This window comes from Cynocephalus volans, chromosome 15, assembly GCF_027409185.1.
Source record: "Cynocephalus volans isolate mCynVol1 chromosome 15, mCynVol1.pri, whole genome shotgun sequence".
Taxonomy (NCBI): Eukaryota; Metazoa; Chordata; class Mammalia; order Dermoptera; family Cynocephalidae; genus Cynocephalus; species Cynocephalus volans.
In genome coordinates, this window is record NC_084474.1 from 49,946,435 (window position 1) to 49,972,249 (window position 25,815).

Consider the following 25,815-nt stretch of genomic DNA (forward strand, 5'->3'; position numbering starts at 1 on the left):
CTTCCTTTAGTGACTAATAGTGTTGAGCATCTTTTCACACGCATATTGGCCATTTGTATATCTTCTTTGGGGAACTGTCTATTAAAATCCCTTGCCCATTTTTCAGTTGGGCTGTCATTTTATTGTTATGTTCTTTATATATTCTAAATATAAGTCTCTTATCAGATATATGATTTGCAAATATTTTCTCCCAGTCTGAAGAGTTCAGTCAGGTAGCACTTTTTCCCTTTTTTTTTTTAACCTGTAGCACTTTTACGGTAGGACATTTTTGAGTCTAAATAAAGTACCTAGGGACTCGTTGAAACAGTATAATCATATTGTGTGAGATGGTAGTGGAATTATGAACTCTTCTTTGGTTTAAAAAAAACCTTTCATTTTAACTCATGTAATATAAATATTCAAGTGTCAAAATGTAAAGTTAATCTGTACTGATTTCTTAAACCTTAATGACATACAGGATTATTAGTCTTTTGAATATATTAATTTCATATGGACCACAATGAATAGCTATGAATTTCATGTACTCTGATATTTTTCATTGACTTTGTGATTTCTCCTGCTTGTTACCAGTGGGCAGATTTTTAAAAAGGTCTTGTATTTGAGAAACATCTTGTCATGATATTACATTAGTAGTTAAGAAAATTGGTTATTTGTTATTGGTTAACTAATATAATAAAGAAACTCCGCTAGCTGAGGTTTGTCTGAGTACATTTGGATTGGTCCTGTTTTAACTCTCATTTTGTAATGAAACCTCTGTCTGAAGATTTGGGGAGAAAGACCTTCATAATTGTTACACATGGACCTTCCTTTCTTCCTTCCACTTGTTTATTCCCTTCTATTTCTTTCAGTGGGGGGAACTTGCAGAGGTGAGGTAAAGGTAATGTTCCCCAGCAGGGGAGAAGATTCATAGGCATAGGCAGAATATCATGGCCAAGGACAAGTAGCAAGAGAACTTAGGGCCCTTAAAGAAAGAGGGCCTATCTCAGAGAAAATAGAAGTCATCAGAAGGGAACCTTCAAATAGCACCAGCTAAGCTAACAACCCTCCTGTGTCCAGATGTTTCCTTTCTTTCTATTCCAGTGGAAGACACACCCTTTAATCAATAGCCAGAGTCCTAGCTTCACAGATCATCTTCTCATAGTCCTGTGTCTTCAACTTTTCCCTCCCTACTGGATTTTTACCGTCAATATCTGAACATGTTCAGATCTTTCCTACTAAACAAGAAAAATAAGAAGATTAAGAAAAAAAATATCTTCCTTAACTCTTCCTCTACTCTTAACACACTCCAATCCATTCTCTGTACAGGAGCCAGAGTAATCAATATGAAAGATCCATCTCATCATGTCATTCCCCTTTTTAAAACCTATCTGTTCCTTTTAGAATAAAATTCCAAATCCTCACCATGACGCATAAGCCCTGCAGAATCAGCCCCTTTGCTTCTACCACTCGCTCTCTCTTCTCTCTCTGGCTCAGTGGATGCCAGTGGACTGGTCTCTTATCTGTTTCTGGAACTTGCCAAAATCTTTTCACTTTTACCCTTTCCCAACCTGTTCTCCACATTGCAGTCATGACAGTTTAAAAAAACAAGTCCATAATCTTAGCATGGCCTATGCAGCATTAGATAATTTAGCCTCTACTGACTTCTCCATTCTTTTCCCTCACCATTCTATTCCTTTCTCTCCATGGTCTGGTTGTATCAGAATTATTTCGATTTCTCTAACATGCCAGGCTCACCTCTGGCCTCCATGCAAATGCTGTAAATTCTGCTTCGAATGCTGTTTCCCCACACTCCCGCCCCTGCAGCTCCTCCTGTGCCCCTTCACCTTAGGTAACTGCTGTTTTTCAGATTTCTGCTGAACGCTTCCATCCTCATCACTTCCATTTTCCTTCACTCCCCAAACTAGGTTGCTTCCTTGGTAAATACAGCTTCCTGTGCTTCCTCTTTGCTGGGATTTAGCAACTTCAGGATTTGTATTTAATGACTGGCTTTCCTATTACACTGTGAACCTTGTGACGATGGGGCCACATCTGCTGTCTTATTGACCATTGTATCCTCAGAATGTAGCACAGTGCCTGCCCCAGAGTAGCAATTCTAAACATTTGTTGATTAACGGATTCTTCTAATTCCCAATATGTAACATAGAGAGGCTATATAGTTGAAATAGGGAGCTGTCAGTCCATAGCCCTGTATGCACACATCCCTCCAAACACAGACACAATTGCTTTTTCTCCCCTCTCATGTGTCTTGAAGTAACCTCTCTGGCTCTGAAGAACACAGTTTGGAAATTGTGTATTAGATTAATAAGATCATGAGAGCCTAAATTAATAAAATACCCATAAGGGGATTAAATAGTTACTTTCATGGAAGATTTGGCATGTTTTATTCACTAGTTAGAGATAAAAAATGATGGGGAGAAAAGATAGTTCCCATGTTTCTGAATCCAGTGACAGGGTGGATGATAGGACCATCTTTCAGTATAGGAAATAGGTAAGGGACAACTTTGAAATTCATTTTGGAAATGTTGAGTATATACCACCTGTGAGATGTTGAAATGGAAATGTCCAGTGGGCACTGAGTGTTCTAGAGAGTAGCTGTGTGCAGGATAAATAATTGCAGGAGTGGGTAGAGTAACCCAGGGATGTTTTTTTGCAGTGAGAAGAGGACTAAGAACAGGACCACAGGGGACACCAAAATGAAAGAGCTGGGGAAAGTCAGCTCAGAGCCCAGAAGGAGGATCGTGTGGGAAGAGAACAAGGCTATTGTTGCCATTAAAGCATTCTATTTACGTTCCCTTATGAAGGAGCTACTTTCATTTATTTTTCCTAAAACTATTTTCTAAGCCTTTCTTCTTCATTCTGGAAAAAGACCATAAACCATAGATCTTATCCTCTCTATCAATGTTGGAAGCAGCCCGAATACAATGGAAAGATCACCAGAAGCCTCTTGTTTGTTGGGAAATCTTAGGCAAATTATAATTCTGGAATCCTTAGTTTTCTCAGTAGTTAAAAGGTGCATAACAAGATTGTTTGTAGGAGAAAATCATCAGAATCATGTATATAAAAATGATTTGCAGAATGCTGGGGGTTGGGGCAAGATGGCGGCGGCTGCGGCGGCTGGCGCGGAGTAGCTGAGGTGGAAAAGGTGGCCACTGGGCCTCAGGCAGTCGGGAAACTTGTGGACCTTCCTCTGGCCATCTCTTAAGGGAGGACTGCTGCTGCTGGCCGGTCGTGGGGGCTCAACGCCACTTTGCCCCCAGCAGGAGAGGCTGCCTCATTTACAGGCAACAGCTTTGAAGTGTGGAGCAGGAAAAGAACTGATTCTTAGCTGCAAAAGCGAGTCTTGAAACAGGGAACACGGCGCCAGGGCTGCTGTGGATGCAGCCAGGATCCCGGAGGCTGGGGCCGCACTGAAGGTGGCCAGCTGCCCTATTCAGGATTCGAGGTTTCAGGCCGGCATTAAAGAAGATTCCTGGGAGCGCCTGAGCGGCGCCGCGACTGAACAGCCCGAGGCGGCAGCGCCGAGAACACGGAAGGCAACAAACCAGAGACAGAGCGAGCGCCCGACCTGGCACAGCACTGTGAGTGATCCCTGGCACAGCTCTGTTCGGGGGGTGGATGCCCACGCGGCTTCCGCCTGCACCACCAGGCCACTCACTGCCCCGGTGCTGCCTCCATTTTCCCAGGTGCGGGCAGCTCCGCCCTGCTCGGCCATCACTGAGCCCATTTGCTTGGCCTGGCGCGGGGCTTTCCGGACCCTGCGGGCCGACCTCCTCTCCCACTCCCTCCCCCACTCCCTCCGCGGTTCTCTGGTGGGGCTGGGGGTGTGGGGCGTCCCGACCAGTGTTGGGAGGGCTAGGAAGTACGGGCGGGCCGACTGTCACTCCACCACACCCTGGACTCCGGCCCCGGTAAACTTCCTGTTACTGGGAGGCAGATACCATCTCTGCGACCACCAGTTTGGAAAAAAGCCTAACGAATTTCTGGTTGGGAATAGTGTGGTAGGAGAGTTCCCAGGTCCGCTTGAACCTGCCGGAGAGCAGGCTACAGGCGGGCACTAGACTCGGTTTATACCAGGGGGATACAAAGGTGAACAAGACCCGAGAAAGATCTACACAGTGCTACAAAGGCACCCAGAGAGACCGGTTGTCTGTGCCTAGCAGAAACCTGGTAGACTTCCTGGGCGAGGCGGTGCTGAGCAGGGTCTTGAAAGCCCAGCTGATAGACGAGGGGTGCAGAAGACACACCCCAGCCCAGCACAGTGTGCACAGAGGGGGGAGACGTGCGGCCAGGGAGGCGGAGACTCGACAGAAACCACACACCCGGTGGGGTCGCCACTGCACGATCTAACAGCCTGGGCCAGAGCACACGGAACGGGGAGAAGTCCTGTACAGAAAGTGAAAGCTCAACAGAGATCACACACCCTGTGGTACGTGATCCACCAGCCTAGCAGAGTACAAGCTGACCAGAAAGGTGGATCCCCGGAGAAGCCCAAGACCCGAGGCAACCACACACACAAGACACTAGAGGCCAACTGAGCAGTCACGGCGGGAGCCATACCAAATTGGCAACCACAGCAACATCCTAGTTAGTCATTAGTCTCAAACGGGTGGACTGTGAAACCCCCTGCCACAATGAATAAACACCAAAAAAAAGACACCAGAAATACAAAAAATCAAGAAAGTACACCACCAAAAGTTAATAAATCTCATACTCTAGATCCTATAGAACAAGAAGCCCTTGAAATAATTGACAAGGAATTTCGAGTGATAATTCTAAGGAAACTGAATGAGATACAAGAAAACTCAGCTAGACATCATGATGAAATGAGGAAAAGTATACAGGATCTGAAAGAGGAAATATACAAGGAAATCAATGTCCTGAAAAAAAATGTAGCAGAACTTGCTGAACTGAAGAAGTTATTCAGCGAAATAAAAAACACAACGGAGAGTTTAACCAGCAGGCTTGTCGAAGTTGAAGAGAGAACCTCTGAACTTGAAGATGGGCTGTTTGAAATAACACAAGCAGACAAAAAGAAAGAAAAAAGAATCAAGGACATGGAAGAAAATCTGAGAGAGATATCAGACAACCTCAAGCGCTCAAATATCCGAGTCATGGGTATTCCAGAAGGGGAGGAAAATGGAGATTCCATTGAAAACATAGTCAACAAAATAGTGGCAGAAAACTTCCCAGGTATAGGAAAAATCACAGATCTTCAGATCCAGGAAGCTCAACGATCTCCAAACGTATTCAACCCAAAAAGGCCTTCTCCAAGACATGTCATAGTCAAATTGGCAAAACTCAGAGACAAAGAGAGAATCTTAAAAGCTGCAAGAGAGAAGCGTCAAATCACCTATAAGGGATCCCCAATCAGGTTAACATCAGACTTTTCATCACAAACCCTAAAAGCTAGAAAGGAATGGGATGATATTTTCAAAATACTAAAAGACAAAGATTGCCAGCCAAGAATACTCTACCCTGCAAGGCTATCCTTCCGAAATGAGGGGCAAATAGTATATTTCTCAGACAAACAAAAACTGCGGGAGTTCACTACCACAAGACCACCCTTACAAGAAATCCTCAAGGGAGTACTGGGTTTGGTTCCTCAAAAATAACTACCACTGCCATAAAAACCTAAGAAAAATCTAAATCCGCTAGTACAATAAAAATGGCATTCATGAAGAGAAAACAAGCTAACAAAAACACTATCTACAACCTAAGGAACCAACAAACAAAGAAACCAAACAGTAAATCAGAAAGCAAGGAACAAAAGACACCTAAGACAACCAAACAACCAATAAAATGCTAGGAATAAATCAACACCTTTCAATAACAACTCTTAATGTAAAAGGCTTAAATTCCCCAATTAAAAGACACAGATTGGCTGACTGGATCAAAAAGCAGGACCCAACTATATGCTGCCTACAAGAGACCCACCTCACCCATAAAGATTCACACAGACTAAGAGTGAAAGGATGGAAAAAGATTTACCATGCAAACAGAAAAGAAAAACGAGCTGGAGTGGCTATTCTTATATCTGACAAAATAGACTTTAAACTAAAAACCATAAAAAGAGACAATGAGGGACACTACTTAATGATAAAAGGACTGATCCATCAAGAAGACATAACAATCATAAATATGTACGCACCCAATGTTGGAGCAGCCAGATTTATAAAACAAACTCTATTAGACCTAAAGAAGGAAATAGACACTAATACCATAATAGCAGGGGACCTGAACACTCCACTGTCAATATTAGACAGATCATCTAGGCAAAGAATCAGTAGAGAAACACAAGATCTAAACAAGACTCTAGACCAATTGGAATTGGCAGATATCTACAGAACATTCCACCCAACAACCTCAGAATATTCATTCTTCTCATCAGCACATGGATCATTCTCCAGGATAGATCACATATTAGGTCACAAATCAAGTCTCAATAAATTCAAAAAAATTGGAATTATCCCATGTATCTTCTCAGACCACAATGGATTAAAACTAGAAATTAATAACAAACAAAACTCTGGAAACTATACAAACACATGGAAATTAAACAGCATTCTACTTAATGACATATGGGTCCAAGAAGAAATCAAGCAGGAAATCAAAAAGTTTATTGAAACTAATGAAAACAATGATACATCATACCAAAACCTGTGGGATACTGCAAAAGCAGTATTGAGGGGAAAATTTATTGCATTAAATGCTCACTTCAGAAGAATGGAAAGATGCCAAGTGAACAACCTAACACTTCACCTTAAAGAACTAGAAAAACAAGAACAATCCAATCCTAAAGTTAGCAGACGGAAAGAAATCATTAAGATCAGAGCAGAACTGAATGAAATTGAAAACCAAAAAACAATTCAAAAGATCAACGAATCAAAAAGTTGGTTTTTTGAAAAGATAAATAAAATTGACAAACCATTAGCATGGCTAACAAAAAAAAGAAGAGAGAAGACTCAAATAACAAAAATTAGAAATGAAAAAGGCGATATTACAACTGATTCATCTGAAATACAAGGAATCATTCGAGACTACTATAAACAACTATACGCCAACAAATTTGAAAATCTGGAGGAAATGGATAAATTTCTGGACACACACAAGCTCCCAAAACTGAACCGTGAAGACGTAGAAAATTTGAACAGACCAATAACAATAAAGGAGATTGAAGCTGTTATCAGAAGGCTCCCAACAAAGAAAAGCCCAGGACCAGATGGATTCACAGCAGAATTTTACCAAACATTCAAAGAGGAATTGACACCGATTCTTTACAAACTATTCCAAAAGATTGAAACGGACGGAAATCTCCCAAACTCATTCTATGAAGCAAACATCATCCTGATACCAAAACCAGGTAAAGATATAACCAAAAAAGAAAACTACAGGCCAATATCCTTGATGAATATAGATGCAAAAATCCTCACTAAAATACTAGCAAACAGAATACAGCAACACATACGAAAAATTATTCATCACGATCAAGTGGGATTCATCCCAGGGATGCAAGGTTGGTTCAACATACGCAAATCAATAAATGTGATACACCATATTAATAAACTCAAACACAAGGACCATATGATCATCTCTATAGATGCTGAAAAAGCATTTGATAAAGTTCAGCACTCATTCATGACAAAGACCCTCTATAAGTTAGGTATAGAGGGAAAGTATCTCAACATAATTAAAGCCATATATGCCAAACCCACTGCCAATATCATCCTGAATGGGGAAAAGCTGAAAGCTTTTCCTTTAAGAACAGGCACTAGACAAGGATGCCCACTCTCACCACTCCTATTCAACATAGTGTTGGAAGTACTAGCCAGAGCAATCAGAGAAGAGAAGGAAATAAAGGGCATCCAGATTGGAAAAGATGAAGTCAAACTGTCCCTGTTTGCAGATGACATGATCCTATATATCGAACAGCCTAAAACCTCTACAAAAAAACTGTTGGAATTGATAAATGATTTCAGCACAGTAGCAGGATACAAAATCAACACACAAAAATCAGTAGCATTTCTTTTCTCCAATAGTGAACATGCAGAAGGAGAAATCAAGAAAGCTTGCTCATTTACAATAGCCACCAAAAAAATAAAATACTTAGGAATTGAGTTAACCAAGGAGGTGAAAAATCTCTATAATGAGAACTACAAACCACTGCTGAGAGAAATTAGAGAGGATACAAGAAGATGGAAAGATATTCCATGCTCTTGGATTGGAAGAATCAACATAGTGAAAATGTCCATACTACCCAAAGTGATATACAAATTCAATGCAATCCCCATCAAAATTCCAAAGACATTTTTCTCAGAAATGGAAAAAACTATTCAGACATTTATATGGAACAATAAAAGACCACGAATAGCCAAAGCAATGCTCAGCAAAAAAAATAAAGCTGGAGGCATAACACTACCTGACTTTAAGCTATACTACAAAGCTATAATAACCAAAACAGTATGGTACTGGCATAAAAACAGACACACTGACCAATGGAATAGAATAGAGAATCCAGAAATCAACCCACACACTTACTTCCATCTGATCTTTGACAAAGGCACCAAGCCTATTCACTGGGGAAGGGACTGCCTCTTCAGCAAGTGGTGCTGGGATAACTGGATATCCATATGCAGGAGAATGAAACTAGATCCATACCTCTCACCGTATACTAAAATCAACTCAAAATGGATTAAGGATTTAAATATACACCCTGAGACAATAAAACTTCTTAAAGAAAACATAGGAGAAACACTTCAGGAAATAGGACTGGGCACAGACTTCATGAATACGACCCCAAAAGCACGGGCAACCAAAGGAAAAATAAACAAATGGGATTATATCAAACTAAAAAGCTTCTGCACAGCAAAAGAAACAATTAAAAGAGTTAAAAGACAACCAACAGAGTGGGAGAAAATATTTGCAAAATATACATCTGACAAAGGATTAATATCCAGAACATATAAGGAACTCAAACAACTTTACAAGAAGAAAACAAGCAACCCAATTAAAAAATGGGCAAAAGAGCTAAGTAGGCATTTCTCTAAGGAAGATATCCAAATGGCCAACAGACATATGAAAAAATGCTCAACATCACTCAGCATCCGGGAAATGCAAATCAAAACCACATTGAGATACCATCTAACCCCAGTTAGGATGGCTAAAATCCAAAAGACTATTAATGATAAATGCTGGCGAGGCTGTGGAGAAAAAGGAACTCTCATACATTGTTGGTGGGACTGCAAAATGGTGCAGCCTCTATGGAAAATGGTATGGAGGTTCCTTAAACAATTGCAAATAGATCTACCATACGACCCAGCCATCCCACTGTTGGGAATATACCCAGAGGAATGGAAATCATCAAGTCGAAGGTATACCTGTTTCCCAATGTTCATCGCAGCACTCTTTACAATAGCCAAGAGTTGGAACCAGCCCAAATGCCCATCATCAGATGAGTGGATACGGAAAATGTGGTACATCTACACAATGGAATACTACTCAGCTATAAAAACGAATGAAATACTGCCATTTGCAACAACATGGATGGACCTTGAGAGAATTATATTAAGTGAAACAAGTCAGGCACAGAAAGAGAAATACCACATGTTCTCACTTATTGGAGGGAGCTAAAAATTAATATATAAATTCACACACACACATACACACACACACACACACACACACACACACAAAACCGGGGGGGGGGGGGGGGAAGAAGATATAACAACCACAATTATTTGAAGTTGATACGACAAGCAAACAGAAAGGACATTGTTGGGGGGGAGGGGGGGAGGGAGAAGGGAGGGAGGTTTTGGTGATGGGGAGCAATAATCAGCCACAATGTATATCGACAAAATAAAAATTAAAAAAAAAAATAATAAAATAAAAAAAAAAAATAATAAAATAAAATAAAAAAAAAAATAAAGAATGCTGTCTTTCCACTTTAAAAAAAAAAAAATGATTTGCAAAATGAAAAGCAGTATATGATATTATCTAACCTTTATCGGTGTTTCCAGGTGTCAGGCCCTGTTGCAAGCTTACCTGTATTATCCTTAAGCTCTGCCTCTTTTGATTCTTATCAACCCTAAGATTTGTCACTACTATTATCCCTGATTTACAAATGTGGAAACTAAAGTTCAGAGAGGTTAAATAGCCTATCCAAAGTGTGAGAATGGTGGACCACAGAGCTTGCCTTCTTAATCAGTTCATGATCTGTGAAGACACTTTTTCCAATTTTAATCGTTTGTTCATAAAAAATACAAGAACATTACAGAATGGAGGTAAATGTAACATGAGGCTAACAGTACTTCTAGCAGACATGTCAAGCGTATGAATCAGGCACTAAATATTGAGAGCTAGACCTGAGAAGTAGCAGAAAGGCTGGGTCTCACAGTATGCTGTCATCCGTCCAGGAAGCGGGACGGGGACACTGGTGCGCACTGGGACAGTGGGGAGCATCTGCGGAGAAGACCTAGGTGAGAGGAAATCTCAGAAGTGGAAATTGGGAAATTGAAAGCACCGAAGACGAACTTAGCCTGGGTCACAACTAGAGCCATTCGTGTTCACTGTCTTTTACGAAAACATTGGGACCCGTTGCAACCCTAGATGAGGTGGTTTCTTTTTCTCGCTGAGGAACCCCAGGGAAACCTGAAAGCCCACCTGCGATGCCGCTTCACGCGGAGGCGTCTCCCAAGGCAACCGGGGAGGCGTGGCTTGAGGATTGATCCCGCCTCCTTTCTCTCCAACCCGAACAATGATTGGTCCGGAGGCGCGGCGGAGGCGCAGGGAGGCGGATCCAGGACCACCCTCAGGCAGGCCTGTGCCGCCATTTTGGGTTGTGTGGGTTTTCGGGACGTTCCGAGTGCGGCCGCAAGCCCGGCCGGTTCCTCAGAACGCAGGCCGGTGGCCCTCATCCGAGTGTCAGGTTGGAGCCGGGAAGCGTCCCTGGGGGTAGCGGCGGCGGGGGCAGGATGAGCGCGGAGGCGGCGGACCGGGAGGCGGCCACCTCCAGCCGGCCCTGCACCCCGCCGCAGACCTGCTGGTTCGAGTTCCTGCTGGAGGAGTCGCTGCTGGAGAGGCATCTGCGCAAGCCCTTCCCGGGTAAGCGCGGCGCCTGCAGCCGGGGAAGCGGGACACGGTCACCGGCGCTGTCCATCCGGCCTCCCTCGACCCCGCGCCTTCTCGGCCACTGAAGCTGCGGCCTGGGAGGCGCGCACGGGGGCCGAGCTCTGGCCCGGTGCCTCGATAGGCATTAAACGTCCTTGTGCTGGGGTCAGACATCCTTGTGCCGTTTAGGGACAAGAAAAGGTTCAAAACAAGCTTTTCCACACCCGATGGGCGGGTCCTGCGCTGTCAGCTCGCCTTCTTTGGTCCTGTTTACTGTCTGGGGTTTTAGCACCTGCGAGGAGGGTCGGAATCCTCCTTTACAGTACTCTGGGCTGTATAAATACAGGGAGATGGGGAAAAATCAGCTATTCTCATGCTGATCCTGACGCTCATTAGTTCTTATCTTAGGTTCTGACTTTACCATCTGTTCCTCAGTGGGGAGGGTTTACTGACTCTTAATTATATGTTCCAAAGTTGGGCTGTAAATTAAAATAAAATGTTTGAAAGCAGGAACTGCTGTACAGTTGCAAGATGGCTATTGTATAGTGGTGATAATGATTAATATTCCAATTAAATGGGCATTATTGGGGAAAAGGAAACTTCCAGGCATTTCTGGAAAGAGGTACTAGCATGAAAATTAAGTTCCTTGAATTGCATTTTGCTAAATTCAAATCCAAATATAGCCTGTTCCGTCTAAAAGACTGCCCTTAACTGATGAGGACTACTATGTGAGAAGTTAGTGCACCTTTACTTGGGCGGTTTTACCACCTATATTATGTCCTTTTAATTCATTCTTTTTGAGAAGCCTGTGTTGAGTGCTTACAGGGTGCCAGGCACTGTGCTAAATTCTTCACATCTGTTATTTCGCTTAATTCAGTTTTCTCAATAATCCTGTGGGGTGGGTTGTGCTATCCTCTTTTGCACTGGAGGAAACAGGTGTAGACAAATAACTTGATGGAGGTCCCCCGTCCCCCAAATTAAGTGTCAAAACAATAGTTCTTAAAGCCTGCACCTCTTTTCTCTAGTTGGCATTGGTTATTTGCTGAACTGGGAATCTAGAACTATTATGCTCTTCTCTTTCTTCTGAACTAATCTGTTATCCTTTCCCCCTTACCACTCGTCCTGATTTTCCCCCCTTCACCCCCCTGCACACTTCTTATCTTTAGTCATTATAACTACACAGCTGTTTGTATTCCTTTCATGGCCAAAAAACAATACATTAAATCCTTTTTCATCTTCATAATTAAAACTTTAATTAGGAATTTACTTTCTTTTAAATCCTAGATCCAACACCAGTTCAACTTATAGTTCAGTTTTTGGAACAGGCTTCCAAACCTTCAGTTAATGAACAAAACCAAGTCCAACCGCCACCTGATAACAAGAGAAATCGTATTTTAAAACTACTTGCTCTTAAAGTTGCTGCACATTTGAAGTGGGACTTAGACATATTAGAGAAAAGGTATAAAAGATTTAAATGACATTCTATTTGCAGTATTATCTAGATATCTTGGTTTATTTCTATATATGCTTTTTGATATTGGCCCTTAAAATACAAATTTTTTTTTTCATTCTTGGTAAAATGTGTATGTATTTTTCAAAAGGTATAAGAAGGCAGGCATATGAATGTTAGATGAATTTAAATTGCCCTTTAAAGAATAAATGATGCTATGAAGAATGAGGCAGTTTAATATTATTTTTGACATGGTAACTAGAAAAAATTCACACCTAAACTGTTTTAAATGTTTCAATTGACTTTTACATATCTGAATAAAATGAAAGAAAATGAATAAAATTAATGATGGATGTTGCATAATGTGGATGATTTACTATTGAATAATTCAGTTGATTTTACTGGTCATAAATCAGTCACTACCTCCCAGACTATTAAAATAGCTTATTAAAATCAATGCATATTTGTTTAAACATAAATACTTGCAAGGCTATGGTTAGAAATGATTTGTTTTCATCCCATTCCCTTCACAATTTAAAAAGAAATGCCTTATAGAAAATTTGGAAAAATTCAGAAAATAGGAAATAATAGGGGAGGGGAGAGAAGTATATTTTAACATTTTTTGTGTAATTTTTGTCTTTTCTCACTATATTTTTAAACAAAATTTATACCTCCATTGGTACTGTTTTGATTTTTTTTTTTTGCACTTAAAATATGAATATTTCCCCATTTTTGTTTTTTTGAAGATGATTCCATTGTATGGATGATTAACTAACTCATCCTCCATTGACAGTCATTTATTTTATTTCTAGTTTTTCACTATTATACATCACAGGGCCTTAAATATCTTTGCTCATAAACTTTATTTGTGTCTTGATTTATATCTTTAGGATAGATTCTTAAATTGCTGGTTATGTGGTATAACTGTTTTTAAGGCACATGAGGTGTATTGCATCCCATGAGAGTTTATACTCTTACCAATAGTATTTTTTAAAAAAACCTTTTTCTCAGCACACATTTTCCAGCAGTAAATATTAGAATAAAAAATGTATTCTTTAATCTGAGGGGAAACCTATACATTAATAGACCGAAGAGACATATTAATAGCAATGTGTATAAAGAAGTATGATATATATGAGACAATTGGAAAATGTAAAACTGATTGGATATTTGATGATAATAGCAAATTTTGATTTTTTAGATGAGAAATTAATACTGTAATTATGTTGAGTTAATTTTTTGAGACACAGTCTGAAATATTTGTGAAAGAAATGATTTGGGAAGTCGGTAAGAGTAGAGATGAAACACGATTGGCAATCAGTTGATAATTGTTGAATCTGAGTGATGGATACATGGGGTTTCATTATATTATTCTGTCTACTTTTGTATATGCTTAAATTTTTTTCATAATAAAAAGTTTTAAAATCTTTTCAAATTTGATAGGTATACATAAAGATTTAGTCCTTTAGCAGTGTAGTTGTTTTCAGTGAAGATATGGAATTGTGTATTTTGTGCTTCTTATGCAGCTAACATGCAAACATGTACCTTTTGCTTCTTCCTTTTAAGTTTGTCAGTTCCAGTGTTGAATATGCTGCTAAATGAACTGCTCTGCATAAGTAAAGTTCCTCCCGGGACAAAGCATGTAGACATGGATCTGGCAACTTTACCTCCAACCACTGCCATGGCTATACTTCTCTACAATAGATGGTAAATTTTTTCATAGACCCAGAATATGTTTGGGCAATCTCTGTTTAATTGCACTGTGGCTTTCAGGGATATGCTTTTAAGGGACCTCTTTTGCTCCAGAGGTCTCTAGAGGATATTGAGAGCTGTGAGTCTGATGGAGAAAATTTGTGACTGCATAAATGAAAAGCATTCTGCTAAAAATCTGGATGATTTTTAAAGCATTATATGTTTAAGTGTCAGATAATTTATAATACAAATCTTCTAATGAGTACTTGAAAAAAGTAATTGAAGTGACATTTGTAATATATTAAATTTTCTTTTTTCTGTCTTCTTCAGGGCGATTAGGACAATTGTTCAAAGTAGTTTTCCTGTGAAACAGGCAAAACCTGGACCCCCTCAGTTAAGTGTGTAAGTTGGCAGATATGACCCTTACTTGGCAGTTTTTTCATCAGAATTTTTAAAATTTTTGCAAGTTTTTAATAACCCCTGTTACAGAGGAAGGAGAGCAGAAATAGGAGGGTAGAAGGCCTGCATGAAGGTTTGTTTGGGGAATTACAGGGGTTGGAGAATCAGGCAGTGCCCTAGATATCTAGAGGAGAGAGCTCTGAAAAAGAAAGGGAGTACTTTGGGTATTGTGCCATTCATCTGAAAGTATTAAGATTTTTTTTTTTCATTTAATTAAATTGTCTTGAAGAAGTTATATTTTTGTTTTACATGTGGGCAAATAATATATGTAAATACTAGTTTAGAATATGAAAGTTAATTACAAAAGTGATCACATCTGGAGTTCTGAACCTAATTCTTAAATTCTACGTAGCAGCTTACCCAAATGTGGAGCTAGAGAGCATAGTTTGTAACTTGATATAAATGAGCTTTTGTATTCAATAAGTTTTACTCTTAAATTGAATATTTTTTTTAATGCAAATGAGGAAATACTGTTAAGTTAATGAACATCATAATAACTAGGGTTTTTGTTTTTATAAACATGAAAAGAAATAGCATTAAAAAACTTTAAATTGAACCTCACTTTTAAGAAAGTTGTTTTTTAAGTTTTGAATTTTTTAGTCTTGAGAGTAACATTTGATAGTCTTCACTCATTTCTTTTAGTATGAATCAGATGCAACAGGAAAAAGAGCTAACAGAAAACATTTTGAAAGTGGTAAGTATTGGCATCAGTTATGCAGACATTTCTGGAACATGTGTAGATGTGCCTCTACTGTTAGGTTTTTACTGTTAGATATAGGTAATATTATAAATTGTACAAATTTTCAACTCTAGTGGTAGTGTACTTTACCTTTGATTCTATTGTTTAATAGCTCATGATATTTTAGCAGGGAGAATTAATCTTACAGGTGATGTCTTTATATTCTTTTCTATTTTCCAAAAATTCTACAATATGTACGTATTACTTATATTTTTAAAATTATTTTTATAATCAGAAAATTATAGCAGTTACCTTTTAATTGATCTACTTAATATAAAAGGAGAAATATGGAAGTCTCTGTAATTATTTAATACTTACAGTGTTCCAGAGATAGCATGTGAGTTGTAGATACTGGGGAAGGAAAGACAAGATAAAAAATAATCTAGCAGAAAAACAAAACAAAACAATCTAGGTATATAAAACAAATATGCTGTAGTAGTTTGAATAAGCAAAAAGCTTGTATCATTTAATTTTTGTTAACTAGTGCCTACTAAAATGGCTGGCACATTGAGGCATACAAACATTGCTTGAATAAATCCGAGTGGAACAGCGCAGATCTTTAAAGCATTTTTCTTCATTGACTTTTCTATTGAAAAAAGATAGGTCTTTCCTACTTTTTATATTTTCTAATTTCACAATAGGAACTTACTGTATTTGTTAATTTAAGATAACTTTATTTCAACAAATTTGATTGTACTCTTGCTGTGTTAAAATGTTTTTAACAATTCAGTACACTAAGTATCCTGTAGATATTTTTGCTTAGTATAATCAGTTGCTATTTTTGTATATTAATTTGCTTATTGAATTTTTGTAGCTAAAAGAACAAGCTGCTGATTCTATTTTGGTACTAGAGGCAGCTCTAAAATTAAACAAGGATCTTTATATCCACACGATAAGAACTCTCGATTTATTGGCCATGGAACCAGGCATGGTAAATGGAGAAGCTGAGAGTTCTACTGCTGGACTGAAAATCAAAACTGAGGAAATGCAGTGCCAGGTATTTATTTCAGTATTTAATCAATGTATGACAGTTTTTTTGAAAATCTTACATGAGATCATCCTAGTATTTTTAATTAGAATTTATTTCTGCCTTTGTCTTTTGATTTTGATTTAATAGATTAAAACTTTGTTTGCATTGTATTTGTAAATTTTATAAGACATAACTTAAGAAATGGAAGGGAAATTTCATATGATCTGTTGTTTCTGAAAGAGTTTCCCAATTGTATTTGGTAGATTGTTTAAATACTGAGAATTCAATGAGTATACTTGTATCACTGATTTGCAGCTCATTCATATTACTAAAAATTAGACAAAAAAACCCCCAAACCCCGTTAACATTGTGCTAGACTTTGAACAATCTAGCCTACTGGAGAAAATATCTACCTTTTCAAGTATCTTAAGTTTGTCTACTTTCTCTAATTCTGGGCCCTAGATCCTTTGACAGCTTTCAGTTGATGTTTATTGCCAGATACTATTTTAATGTGTTCATGTCTTCTTTTTCCCTGACAGATTGTGAAGTTTTTGAGGTCTCTTTTATGTTTTCTGAATCTTACTTTCTAGCACAGAGCCTTGAATATAATAGAGATTTAAAAATATTTGATGATATCCTAGGCACTAGGTTAGTGCCTTTTAAACTATGTTCTCATTCCTTAGTTGTGTGAGTTGGGGTGGCTTCTTTCATCACTACTTCCTTTTCTAGAAAGGGTCAGAAATAGTTATGACAGAGTTGGGAAGGTGCCTTTTCAAATTAGCTGGTTATAGAGCTGAATCATTTTTTTCAAGACCCCATGAGATGGAGTTTACAGTAGGGGTAGGAGTGACGAAGTATTGATACTTGGTAACCTTTTAAAATAATTAATGAAACTTGCATATATAGGACGGTTTATGGACTCTGGTATTTCATAATCTTTCAGAGTCTTTAAAAGTTTTTGTAGCACTTCTGATTTTCACAATATGGTGGATGATATAACTTGAAAAGTAAAACGAAATTCCTATAAAACACCTAAGGTTGCAAGGTAAACTTTATCAAATATTCTTTTACATAGCAGAGTCACAATTTCTGTTTTTTGAATTACAAATTAATGGTAATACTCATTTCTTGGCATGATAATATTTAAAGTGTGCCCTTAACATTGCTAAAGTTTACCTAAGATTCAAAAGAAAAATTTTTAATTTTTTTCCCAGTAGACCAAGTGGCTGACTTTCTGGGCAGCTTCATTATCAGTTTTTTTTTTTTTTTAATTTAATCTGTTGAACACCTCTTATCTACAGAATTAAAACTCGTTTTAATACTTGAAAATATCTTTTTGATATTTTATACTCTGTCTTTGCCTGGAAAGGGAAATTATTTATAACTATAGTATGTATACGTGTGCGTGTGTTTGTGTATGTGTGTGTGTGTATATGTATGTAGGTATGTATATTTATTTTTTACTGCTGTAGCAACCCTTCACTCTAGATGGGAGGAGCTCTCTAGAATGAAAATTAGCCACACATTTGGTGTGGATTCAGTAGTGCTTAGCAGTGTTGTAAAGGCTGAGGAGAATAGAACTGTATCTATAAAGCATATCAATAAAGAGAGGTTCCATAATGAGTACCAGACACTTGAATCTGGCAGAGGAATAAGTATCTGTTGGCTAAGGTTGGTTTGGTATAAATGGAGATAAGGGGTGTGGAATGAAGCTCATTTCTAGGATCTGATATGAATGGGGAATTGAGAAGACTTATGTGATTAAGATAGAGGACAGTAGAGGGATTTGGAGAAACAATCCAGATTCTGAGATCCTTAAAGATTAGTACAAGGAGTTTGAATTTTGTCCTAGTTTGGGGAATAATTGAGGACTTTTTAAGTAAGTCAGATGAAGAAGACTGATCTGTCAGCTATGTGTAGAATAAACTTGAGGGAGTATTAGGAGCCTAGGGATCTGGGATCATGCCTGGGCTCTGTCACTACTTGGTTTGTATGCTTTTCTTGTCACTTCTGGGCCTTAGTACTCTTGTCCACGAAATGGCCAAATTGAAGTAAATCTGAATCTTCTTTGAGTTCTGTATTTGGTGAAACTGGGCATCAATCTAAGAAAGTTCTTGGAAAAATATGGAAATTCTACCATTAGAAAAAGACAACTGGAAGAATATTATTTTATAGTCATTACTTTTAATTTTTCAGTTTATTCTAGCCAATCTATTATAATAGACATTTGTGCCCCCTCCCTTTTCGAGGGCCTCCCCAGCATCTGTTCTCCTAAATTAGAAGAATTTGCTACCTTTTGAGACTTGGGAGGAGGCAGAGCATGCTTCCTGTAATAGAAACTAAAAACTCCAAATACTAGCTTTCTCTAGCCTCATCTTGCTTGAGGGCAGGCATGTCATAGGCTCGACAGACAGAAACACTTAGTTGTCTGTGAATCAGTAGCTAGGAAGTCAAAGAAGTAGGTAAGATAGAGACTCCACTGAGGTGGTGGGTCACAGCAACAGTGACAGTAAAATCTGGTTTCCAGGGGCAGTGCTTGAGAAGTGTAGCTGCTGCTTTCAGTATCTAGTGTTGGTGGCTGCAGGGGATATAAGCTGTGAGGTCTAGTGTCGACATTGGCTGCAGTTGTATCTTCAGTAAGATGGTTTTGGCTCTTGTCCTGACTGCCTGCCTTCTCCCTTGCCTCTTTTGTTTTCCTAGGCTGATTTGCCTTCCCCGTAATTCTGTAGGTTACCTGAAATCATATCAGTAAGTCAATTTTCTGCTTAAAAATCAGTCAGAGTTGGTTTCTGTTGATTGTGACTAAACATTGATTATAGCATTGCTCGTTGAAATGTTTTCTTCCTATTTCTTTCCTTTGTTTTCCTTAGATAAAGATAATTTTGAGTTCTGTCAGCTCTTAAGTACATGAAAAATTATTAAGCAAATTGGTATTCATTACTATTTCAGGTGTGTTATGATTTGGGTGCAGCATACTTCCAGCAAGGCTCCACAAATTCAGCTGTCTATGAAAATGCCAGAGAAAAATTTTTTAGAACCAAAGAACTAATTGCAGAGGTAAATACAGTCATAATAGGCACATAATATTCAATTCCTTAACACATCTATAGGTTTTTTGGCTTTAATGTTTCTGATGATAAAAAACAATGTGTTCATTGTGGTAAATTTGGGATGTTAAAATATACTAAAAACTGGTTTTCAAAAAATCTATATTATTGCCTGGAAATAACCCCTATGGCTATTTTAGTGTATTTTCTTCCAGTTTTCTTTTTCTTTTCATACAATTAAGTTCATATTGTACAAGGGGTCTTCAAAAATTCTTGGAAGGGGCCGACCGTGTGGCTCACTCGGGAGAGTGCAGTGCTGGGAGCGCCGAGGCCGCAGGCGCGGATGACAGGTGCGCTCACTGGCTGAGCATGGTGCGGGCAACACCAAGCCAAGGGTTCTGGTCTCCTTGCCGGTCACAAAAAAAAAAAAAAGGGCCGAGCCCGTGGCGCACTTGGGAGAGTGCGGCGCTGGGAGTGCGGCGACGCTCCCGCCGCGGGTTCGGATCCTATATAGGAATGGCTGGTGCACTCACTGGCTGAGTGCCGGTCACAAAAAAGGCAAAAAAAAAAATATTCATGGAAGGATTTGTATTGCCTTTTTTAGTTTTTCCACGAACTTTTTGAGATTCCCTTGTGTATACTATTTTGTATTGCTTAAATCTTTGAATAGGCATTTTAAATTTATCATGTGGATATGCTCTGATTTACTTTATTTCCCTATGTTTGGTCATTCAGGTTTTTTTTTTTTTTGGTGTTTGGTGGGTATAGGGATTAAACCCTGGACCTTGGTGTTATCAGCACCATGCTCTAACCAACTGAGCTAACTAGCCAGCCTTATTTAGGGTTTTTACTCTTTATTATAAAGCTGCAATATTTATATCTCCAAGCATAAATTTTTCAGATTTTAGAGGCTTTCAAGTTAAATTTCTGTGAGTAGAATTACTGTGTCAGTGGTTATTAATTTTTTAAAGGCTATAATTTATAGAACCAATTGCTTTCCAGGTACATTTCTCCCAGGGTACTCTATTCAGCAGTGAGTGTTTTAAAAAAAGAATTTTTTTTTTGTTAATTTGATTGGTGAAATATGGTATCTTTTATAAATTTGCCTTTCTTAATTCCTAATAAGGGCAAACTGTTTTTATGTGTTTATCATTTGCATTTTTCTTTTTATGATTTCAGATGACTGACTAAAATACATAACAAAAATATTCCTGGTGCCTGGAAAAATTCCCACTTTAATCTTTCCTCTTCTCAGTAGAGAAATTGATTAAATGCCTTAGAGGTTTAATTTAGATCTATTCTAGCCCCATTAGGAATCCTCGTTTTACTTTGCCTAGGGAACTTATCAGATTTCTAATTTTATAGCATTTCAGGGATGGTAATTGAAAACTTTCATTATTTTTTTCAAATTGCCTTTTAAAAAAAATCTTCTGTTTTGGTAGAAGCATTTCTGTTCTTTCCAATTGAGTTTTCTTTGCTTTCTCCTTTAAATCTCTGCCTGTTATATGTACTTTAAAATGTGTAAACTTGTTTTTAATAGTGTTCACTCTTCATTAATGTGTTATTTGTCATACCTACTTAGAGTGATAATAATGTCCACCTTCTGTGTGTTGGCCTGAAAACTCTAAATCAGGGGTTGACAAACGTTTTTGTAAAGGATCAGATAGTAAACATTTTAGGCTGTGTGGGCCACATTCAGTCTCTTTTGCATATTCTTATTTGGTTTTTTTTTTCCCCTTTACAACACCTCAAATCGTTTATAACTCTAAAATTGTTCATAGTCCAAGGGACAGTCAAAAGCAGACCACTGCTCTAAACCTTTAACCTTTTCTTTTTTTATTGTTCTTCCAATTTTGAATTTTGGATTTCTCATTAGTATTTTCTTATACTGTTAAGATGTGCTAAGGGGTGCTAGACTACTGTTTATATTACATTAATGGATAATGATGTATACCTCTTGCTTTACAGATAGGTTCATTATCTCTTCATTGTACCATAGATGAGAAGCGGTTAGCTGGCTATTGTCAAGCATGTGATGTTCTTGTACCTTCTTCTGATAGTACATCTCAACAATTGACTCCATATAGTCAAGTCCATATTTGTTTGAGATCTGGCAGCTATCAGGTAAGATATGTGATTGAGATGTATGGTGTAGTTGAAAAGTTTTGGAAGCCAGGTGAAACTGGGTTCAAAATCTGCCATCACAATTTACGAGTTGTGTGATTTCGGACAAGTATTCTCAAAAGTTTATACTGGCCTTTAAAACAGTGGTAATAATTATCCCATTTCATAAAATTCTTATGAGAATCAAGTGAGAAGTTATAGTTTATAGGTGCTAAGGCAAAGCACTGTTCAGATGTTAGTTCATTATTACTGGTATTAACCTTTCTTGAAGGTGTGGAGGTTGCCCATTTTAAATAAATCTGTAAGAAACTGTAAACTGAACTCTTAACATTCAGAATTATAGGTAGACAGCTTTTAGTTTCACAGAGCCAGAACTCTTTTGTCTGTTTTGAAATTTTGGCCTTGTAGCCCAGCTTTATTAGCCACTGCAAACATTAAGACCAAAGGAGAAAGTGAGCAAAGCAGTTTTGGTAGGTTGGATGGTCTTTGTCATGAGCCTGGTCATCATTTCTGTTTTACTCATGAAAAAGGCTTAATTAGTCTATTAAAATTTTTATTGTCCCTTCGGGATTCTTATCTTTAGTTTTGTAATGAAAATCACTGGGAATTAGAATTTGTGCTTTTAAAATCTTTATTGGAAAGCCTTTATTCTAGAGACTGAACAGTTCCTTCAGGTTATCTTGCTCAAAACAGGAATCATGAAATGACAAATCTGTAACTTAACTTTCAGTTTTATGTCTCCAGTTGGATTTTATCCCACCTCTATAGTTCACTCTTCTCATCTAGAGTTTCTTTCTTTCACAGAAAATAGATGAAGAGGGAGGAGATAGCACTTCTTCCCCTCCCCTTTTCCCTTGCCCATTTTTCAAATATTGCATTGCCCTAGGGAAGAATCTAAACTTTCTTGAAAATGAATTACAGATCCAGGTGAATTTATAAAAGGCTAGAGATCTTTTAGTTACATTTCCTTAGTACAGGTAGGCTTATAGGCTCAATTATGGTGAGATACAGATTCTTTAAGCAGCTCACTAGAATGTAAAGACTTGTGCAGACAAGAACTTTAGAATATGACCCATAGACAGGCATGTGTTACTGTGAATATATTAAAAGTACCAAAATATGTAAGTCAGAAAATAGTGTAATGAGGAAGGGGAAAATAGCAATTTTGTTGCAACTCTGAAATTTATCACTTTAGTAATTAATATATGTGGAAGTATCTTGGAAATCATATTTAGCCTTTTATTTGAATAGGATTTTCTTTTTATGAACTCTATAGTTTTTTTTGTTGTTGTTGCTGATCAAGCAGTAGTTGAACAGCTGTAACCAATGTGTCTTCTCACACTTGGGAAGTGGCTGTCTTGCTCCTTTGGAGCCCTACGTTGCTCATATTTTTCTATGGAGATGAGACAGTGGTTTCTCTATAGTTTTGAAACCACTTTTGTCAGTACTTTTGTGGTAGCGGCCGATCAGCTTGAACTGTTTCCAGAAATCCTCTTCCCTGTCTCTCCACACTATCTCCCCTTCTTTCCTCCTCTTCCATTGCTTGAGAAAAAGCTGAGACAAAGTCTGTATGTAATAATGTAGGTATTTTCTGTAATTCACTAAATAATATACTTTAAACCATTTACCTTTATTAGAAGTGTAGCATATGTTTTTTTCTAGCTGAATTATTTCTAATTAATTTAGTATTTTTAAAAGTTTGTTTTATAAACCCATGTTTAAAGTGGATGAGAATATTTTCAACTTTTTCTATAATAGCATAACTGAATTGCGTCTTATTGATTGATTTCTCCCTCACCTCTCATTTTTGGTTCATGATCTTCAATTTTTTTTTAAAAAAGGGGAGGGCTATTTTTATCCTTAATCTAATTTTAGAATTTTAGAAAGAGGTTTTTCCTGGTAAGATATTTTTATTATTTTCTCAACTTATATTTTTCATTATAGAGAGACTTTTTTAAAGGAAAGAAACTTTGCCATGGTTTTTGAAATGGATGCAATTTTATGTATGTGTTCCAGGAGGTAATACAGATTTTCATTGAAGATAACTTAACCTTCAGTTTACCTGTCCAGTTCCGGCAATCAGTACTAAGAGAACTCTTTCAGAAAGCTCAACAGGGGTAAGTAAGTAAGTTGAAAATTACTTTTTGAATAAAAGAGCAAGTGCCTTCTGGTTTATCAAAAATACACCTCCAAATTACCTATGAATCTGTGGCATTACTTTCACTTTTGCTAATGTAAGGGAAATTCACATAGCCAGAGGAGCCACTCTAACATTTGGCCATCTAGTTCGTTTTAAAAGTGCTCGGGGAAAAATTATACATAGCAGAATTCCATTATGTTGCCTAATCTGTAACTAAATTGTCCCTTGAGAAATTCAAAAACTATTCTGCTTTTTTCCCCCAATTTGTTATATGATATTTACTAATGTGCTTGACTATCTTACAATCTTACCTCAAGGATAAATGACTCATTCTTGTGAATTTAGTTTTGTAATATACACCTTTCATTTATAATAAAAATAACTTTATTGGATCTACTTTTGTATTCTACAGAAATGAAGCTCTAGATGAAATCTGTTTTAAGGTCTGTGCCTGTAATACAGTCCGTGATGTATTGGAAGGTAGAACAATTAGTGTTCAATTTAACCAGCTATTTCTTAGACCTAATAAAGAGAAAATAGACTTTCTTCTTGAGGTAAGACTTTATTTCCCCTTTTGATTTGTACTTTTGCTTTACAATTACTAGTGATCTCTTAATTGCTAAATCCAGTGTCCTCTTTTCTGTCTGTCTGACTTGCTTTTCTGTAGCTGATAGTTGACACTGTCCACAAACTGTGCTCTTCTGCCTTGTCATCTGCTAAGCTTGTTTCTAGTTCTCCTCCGGGTTTCCTCTCTACTCTTTATTGGGTTCTCCTTTGTCCTTCAGAGACTTCCTTTTGCTCTTTTTAGTGTTTTTGTTTATTGGACTTTTATCCTTGGCTTACTTATTCTTATGTCATTTTTTATTCTCATCCAAAGCTTCAGTCACCTGTTCAATCACCTGTTTAATAAAAACTCCCAAATCACACCTCTAGCCTCTCATATAAGCTGCAGAATCTGTGTTTCTACTGGATTTCTCAACCTTTCTCTTAAACAGTCTTCATGTAATAGACATTGAGAGAAGTACATAAAGCACGAATAATACCACTTAATTTCCCAAACACAACATTGCCAACACTCTAGAAGCCTTTCTTATGCTCTTTACCAAACCCCTCTGCCTCCCCTTGAGGTGAACACTGCCTTGCCTTTTGTGATAATCATTTCCTTGCTTTTCTTCATATTGTATCGCTTGTCACCTTTTTGTGCCGCCTTAAAGAGTATTCTTATTCTAGGGCTGGCCCGTGGCTCACTTGGGAGAGTGCGCTGCTGATAAGAGTATTCTTATTCTGCCTATTTTGAACTTCATATAAATGGAATCATGATATGTATTCTTCGTTTTCTTTCACTAAGCATTATATTTGTGAGATTTATTCAAGTTGTGTGTAAAGGTTTTTTTTCATTGTCGTAAATTGTTAGAATATTATGTGGACCATGCTGTAATTTATTTATCCATGCTTATGATGCTGGACATTTGTGTTGTTTATAGTTTTTACTGCTTGGAACATGCTTGTACATATATCTACATGTACACATGTGCCAGTTTCTCTGTGTTATATCCCTAAGGAAAGTATATCTGCAGCATTAACTTTTGGGTATCAGAGTGATTTGAACCATCAGCATGCATGAGCATTCTCATCAGTCAATATCCTATGCCAACATTTGATATTGTCACATTTGCTTGTGAAGTGGGTTTATAATAGTATCTCATCAAGGTTTTATTTTCCATTTCCTTTATTACCAAGGGATTTAACAGCTTTTTGCTCATAGAGATTTTGTTCCTATAGATTTTGTCTTTTGAGGTACTTGTTCTAAGTGTTATTCCTCATTTTTCTATTAGAATGTCTATTTTTTTAATTTTTGGAAGTTTTCTTGTAGTTCTTTATATATTCTTTTACCAATTTTAAATATTACAGGTGTCTTCTCTGAGTTTGACCTCTCTTAATTTTCTTTATATTGTTTCAAAAGCTCTTAATTTTTTTTTTTTTTGACCGGTAACAAGATTGCAACCCTCGGCACAGTGTGGTCCGCACCACGCTCAGCCAGTGAGCGCACGGACCATCCTATATAGGATCCGAACCCACGGCCTCGGCGCT

At 37.8% G+C, this 25,815-nt stretch overlaps 1 protein-coding gene across 3 annotated transcripts in view; it reads left to right on the top strand.

The window, feature by feature from the left end:
* The first annotated feature begins 10,841 nt into the window (after nt 1–10,841).
* INTS8 (integrator complex subunit 8) overlaps nt 10,842–25,815 on the top strand; it is a 44,633-nt gene continuing 29,659 nt past the window's right edge. The window contains exons 1-10 of one of the 3 annotated variants that reach the window (XM_063079385.1): nt 10,842–11,097; nt 12,388–12,562; nt 14,120–14,260; nt 14,576–14,647; nt 15,347–15,398; nt 16,258–16,440; nt 19,363–19,470; nt 21,429–21,584; nt 23,601–23,701; nt 24,137–24,278. In XM_063079385.1, the coding sequence (XP_062935455.1) occupies nt 10,968–11,097; nt 12,388–12,562; nt 14,120–14,260; nt 14,576–14,647; nt 15,347–15,398; nt 16,258–16,440; nt 19,363–19,470; nt 21,429–21,584; nt 23,601–23,701; nt 24,137–24,278 (1,260 nt within the window). In that variant the 5' untranslated portion in view covers nt 10,842–10,967. The remainder of the gene's footprint in view (nt 11,098–12,387; nt 12,563–14,119; nt 14,261–14,575; nt 14,648–15,346; nt 15,399–16,257; nt 16,441–19,362; nt 19,471–21,428; nt 21,585–23,600; nt 23,702–24,136; nt 24,279–25,815) is intronic. The other 2 variants (XM_063079386.1, XM_063079387.1) reach the window with 2 other exon arrangements.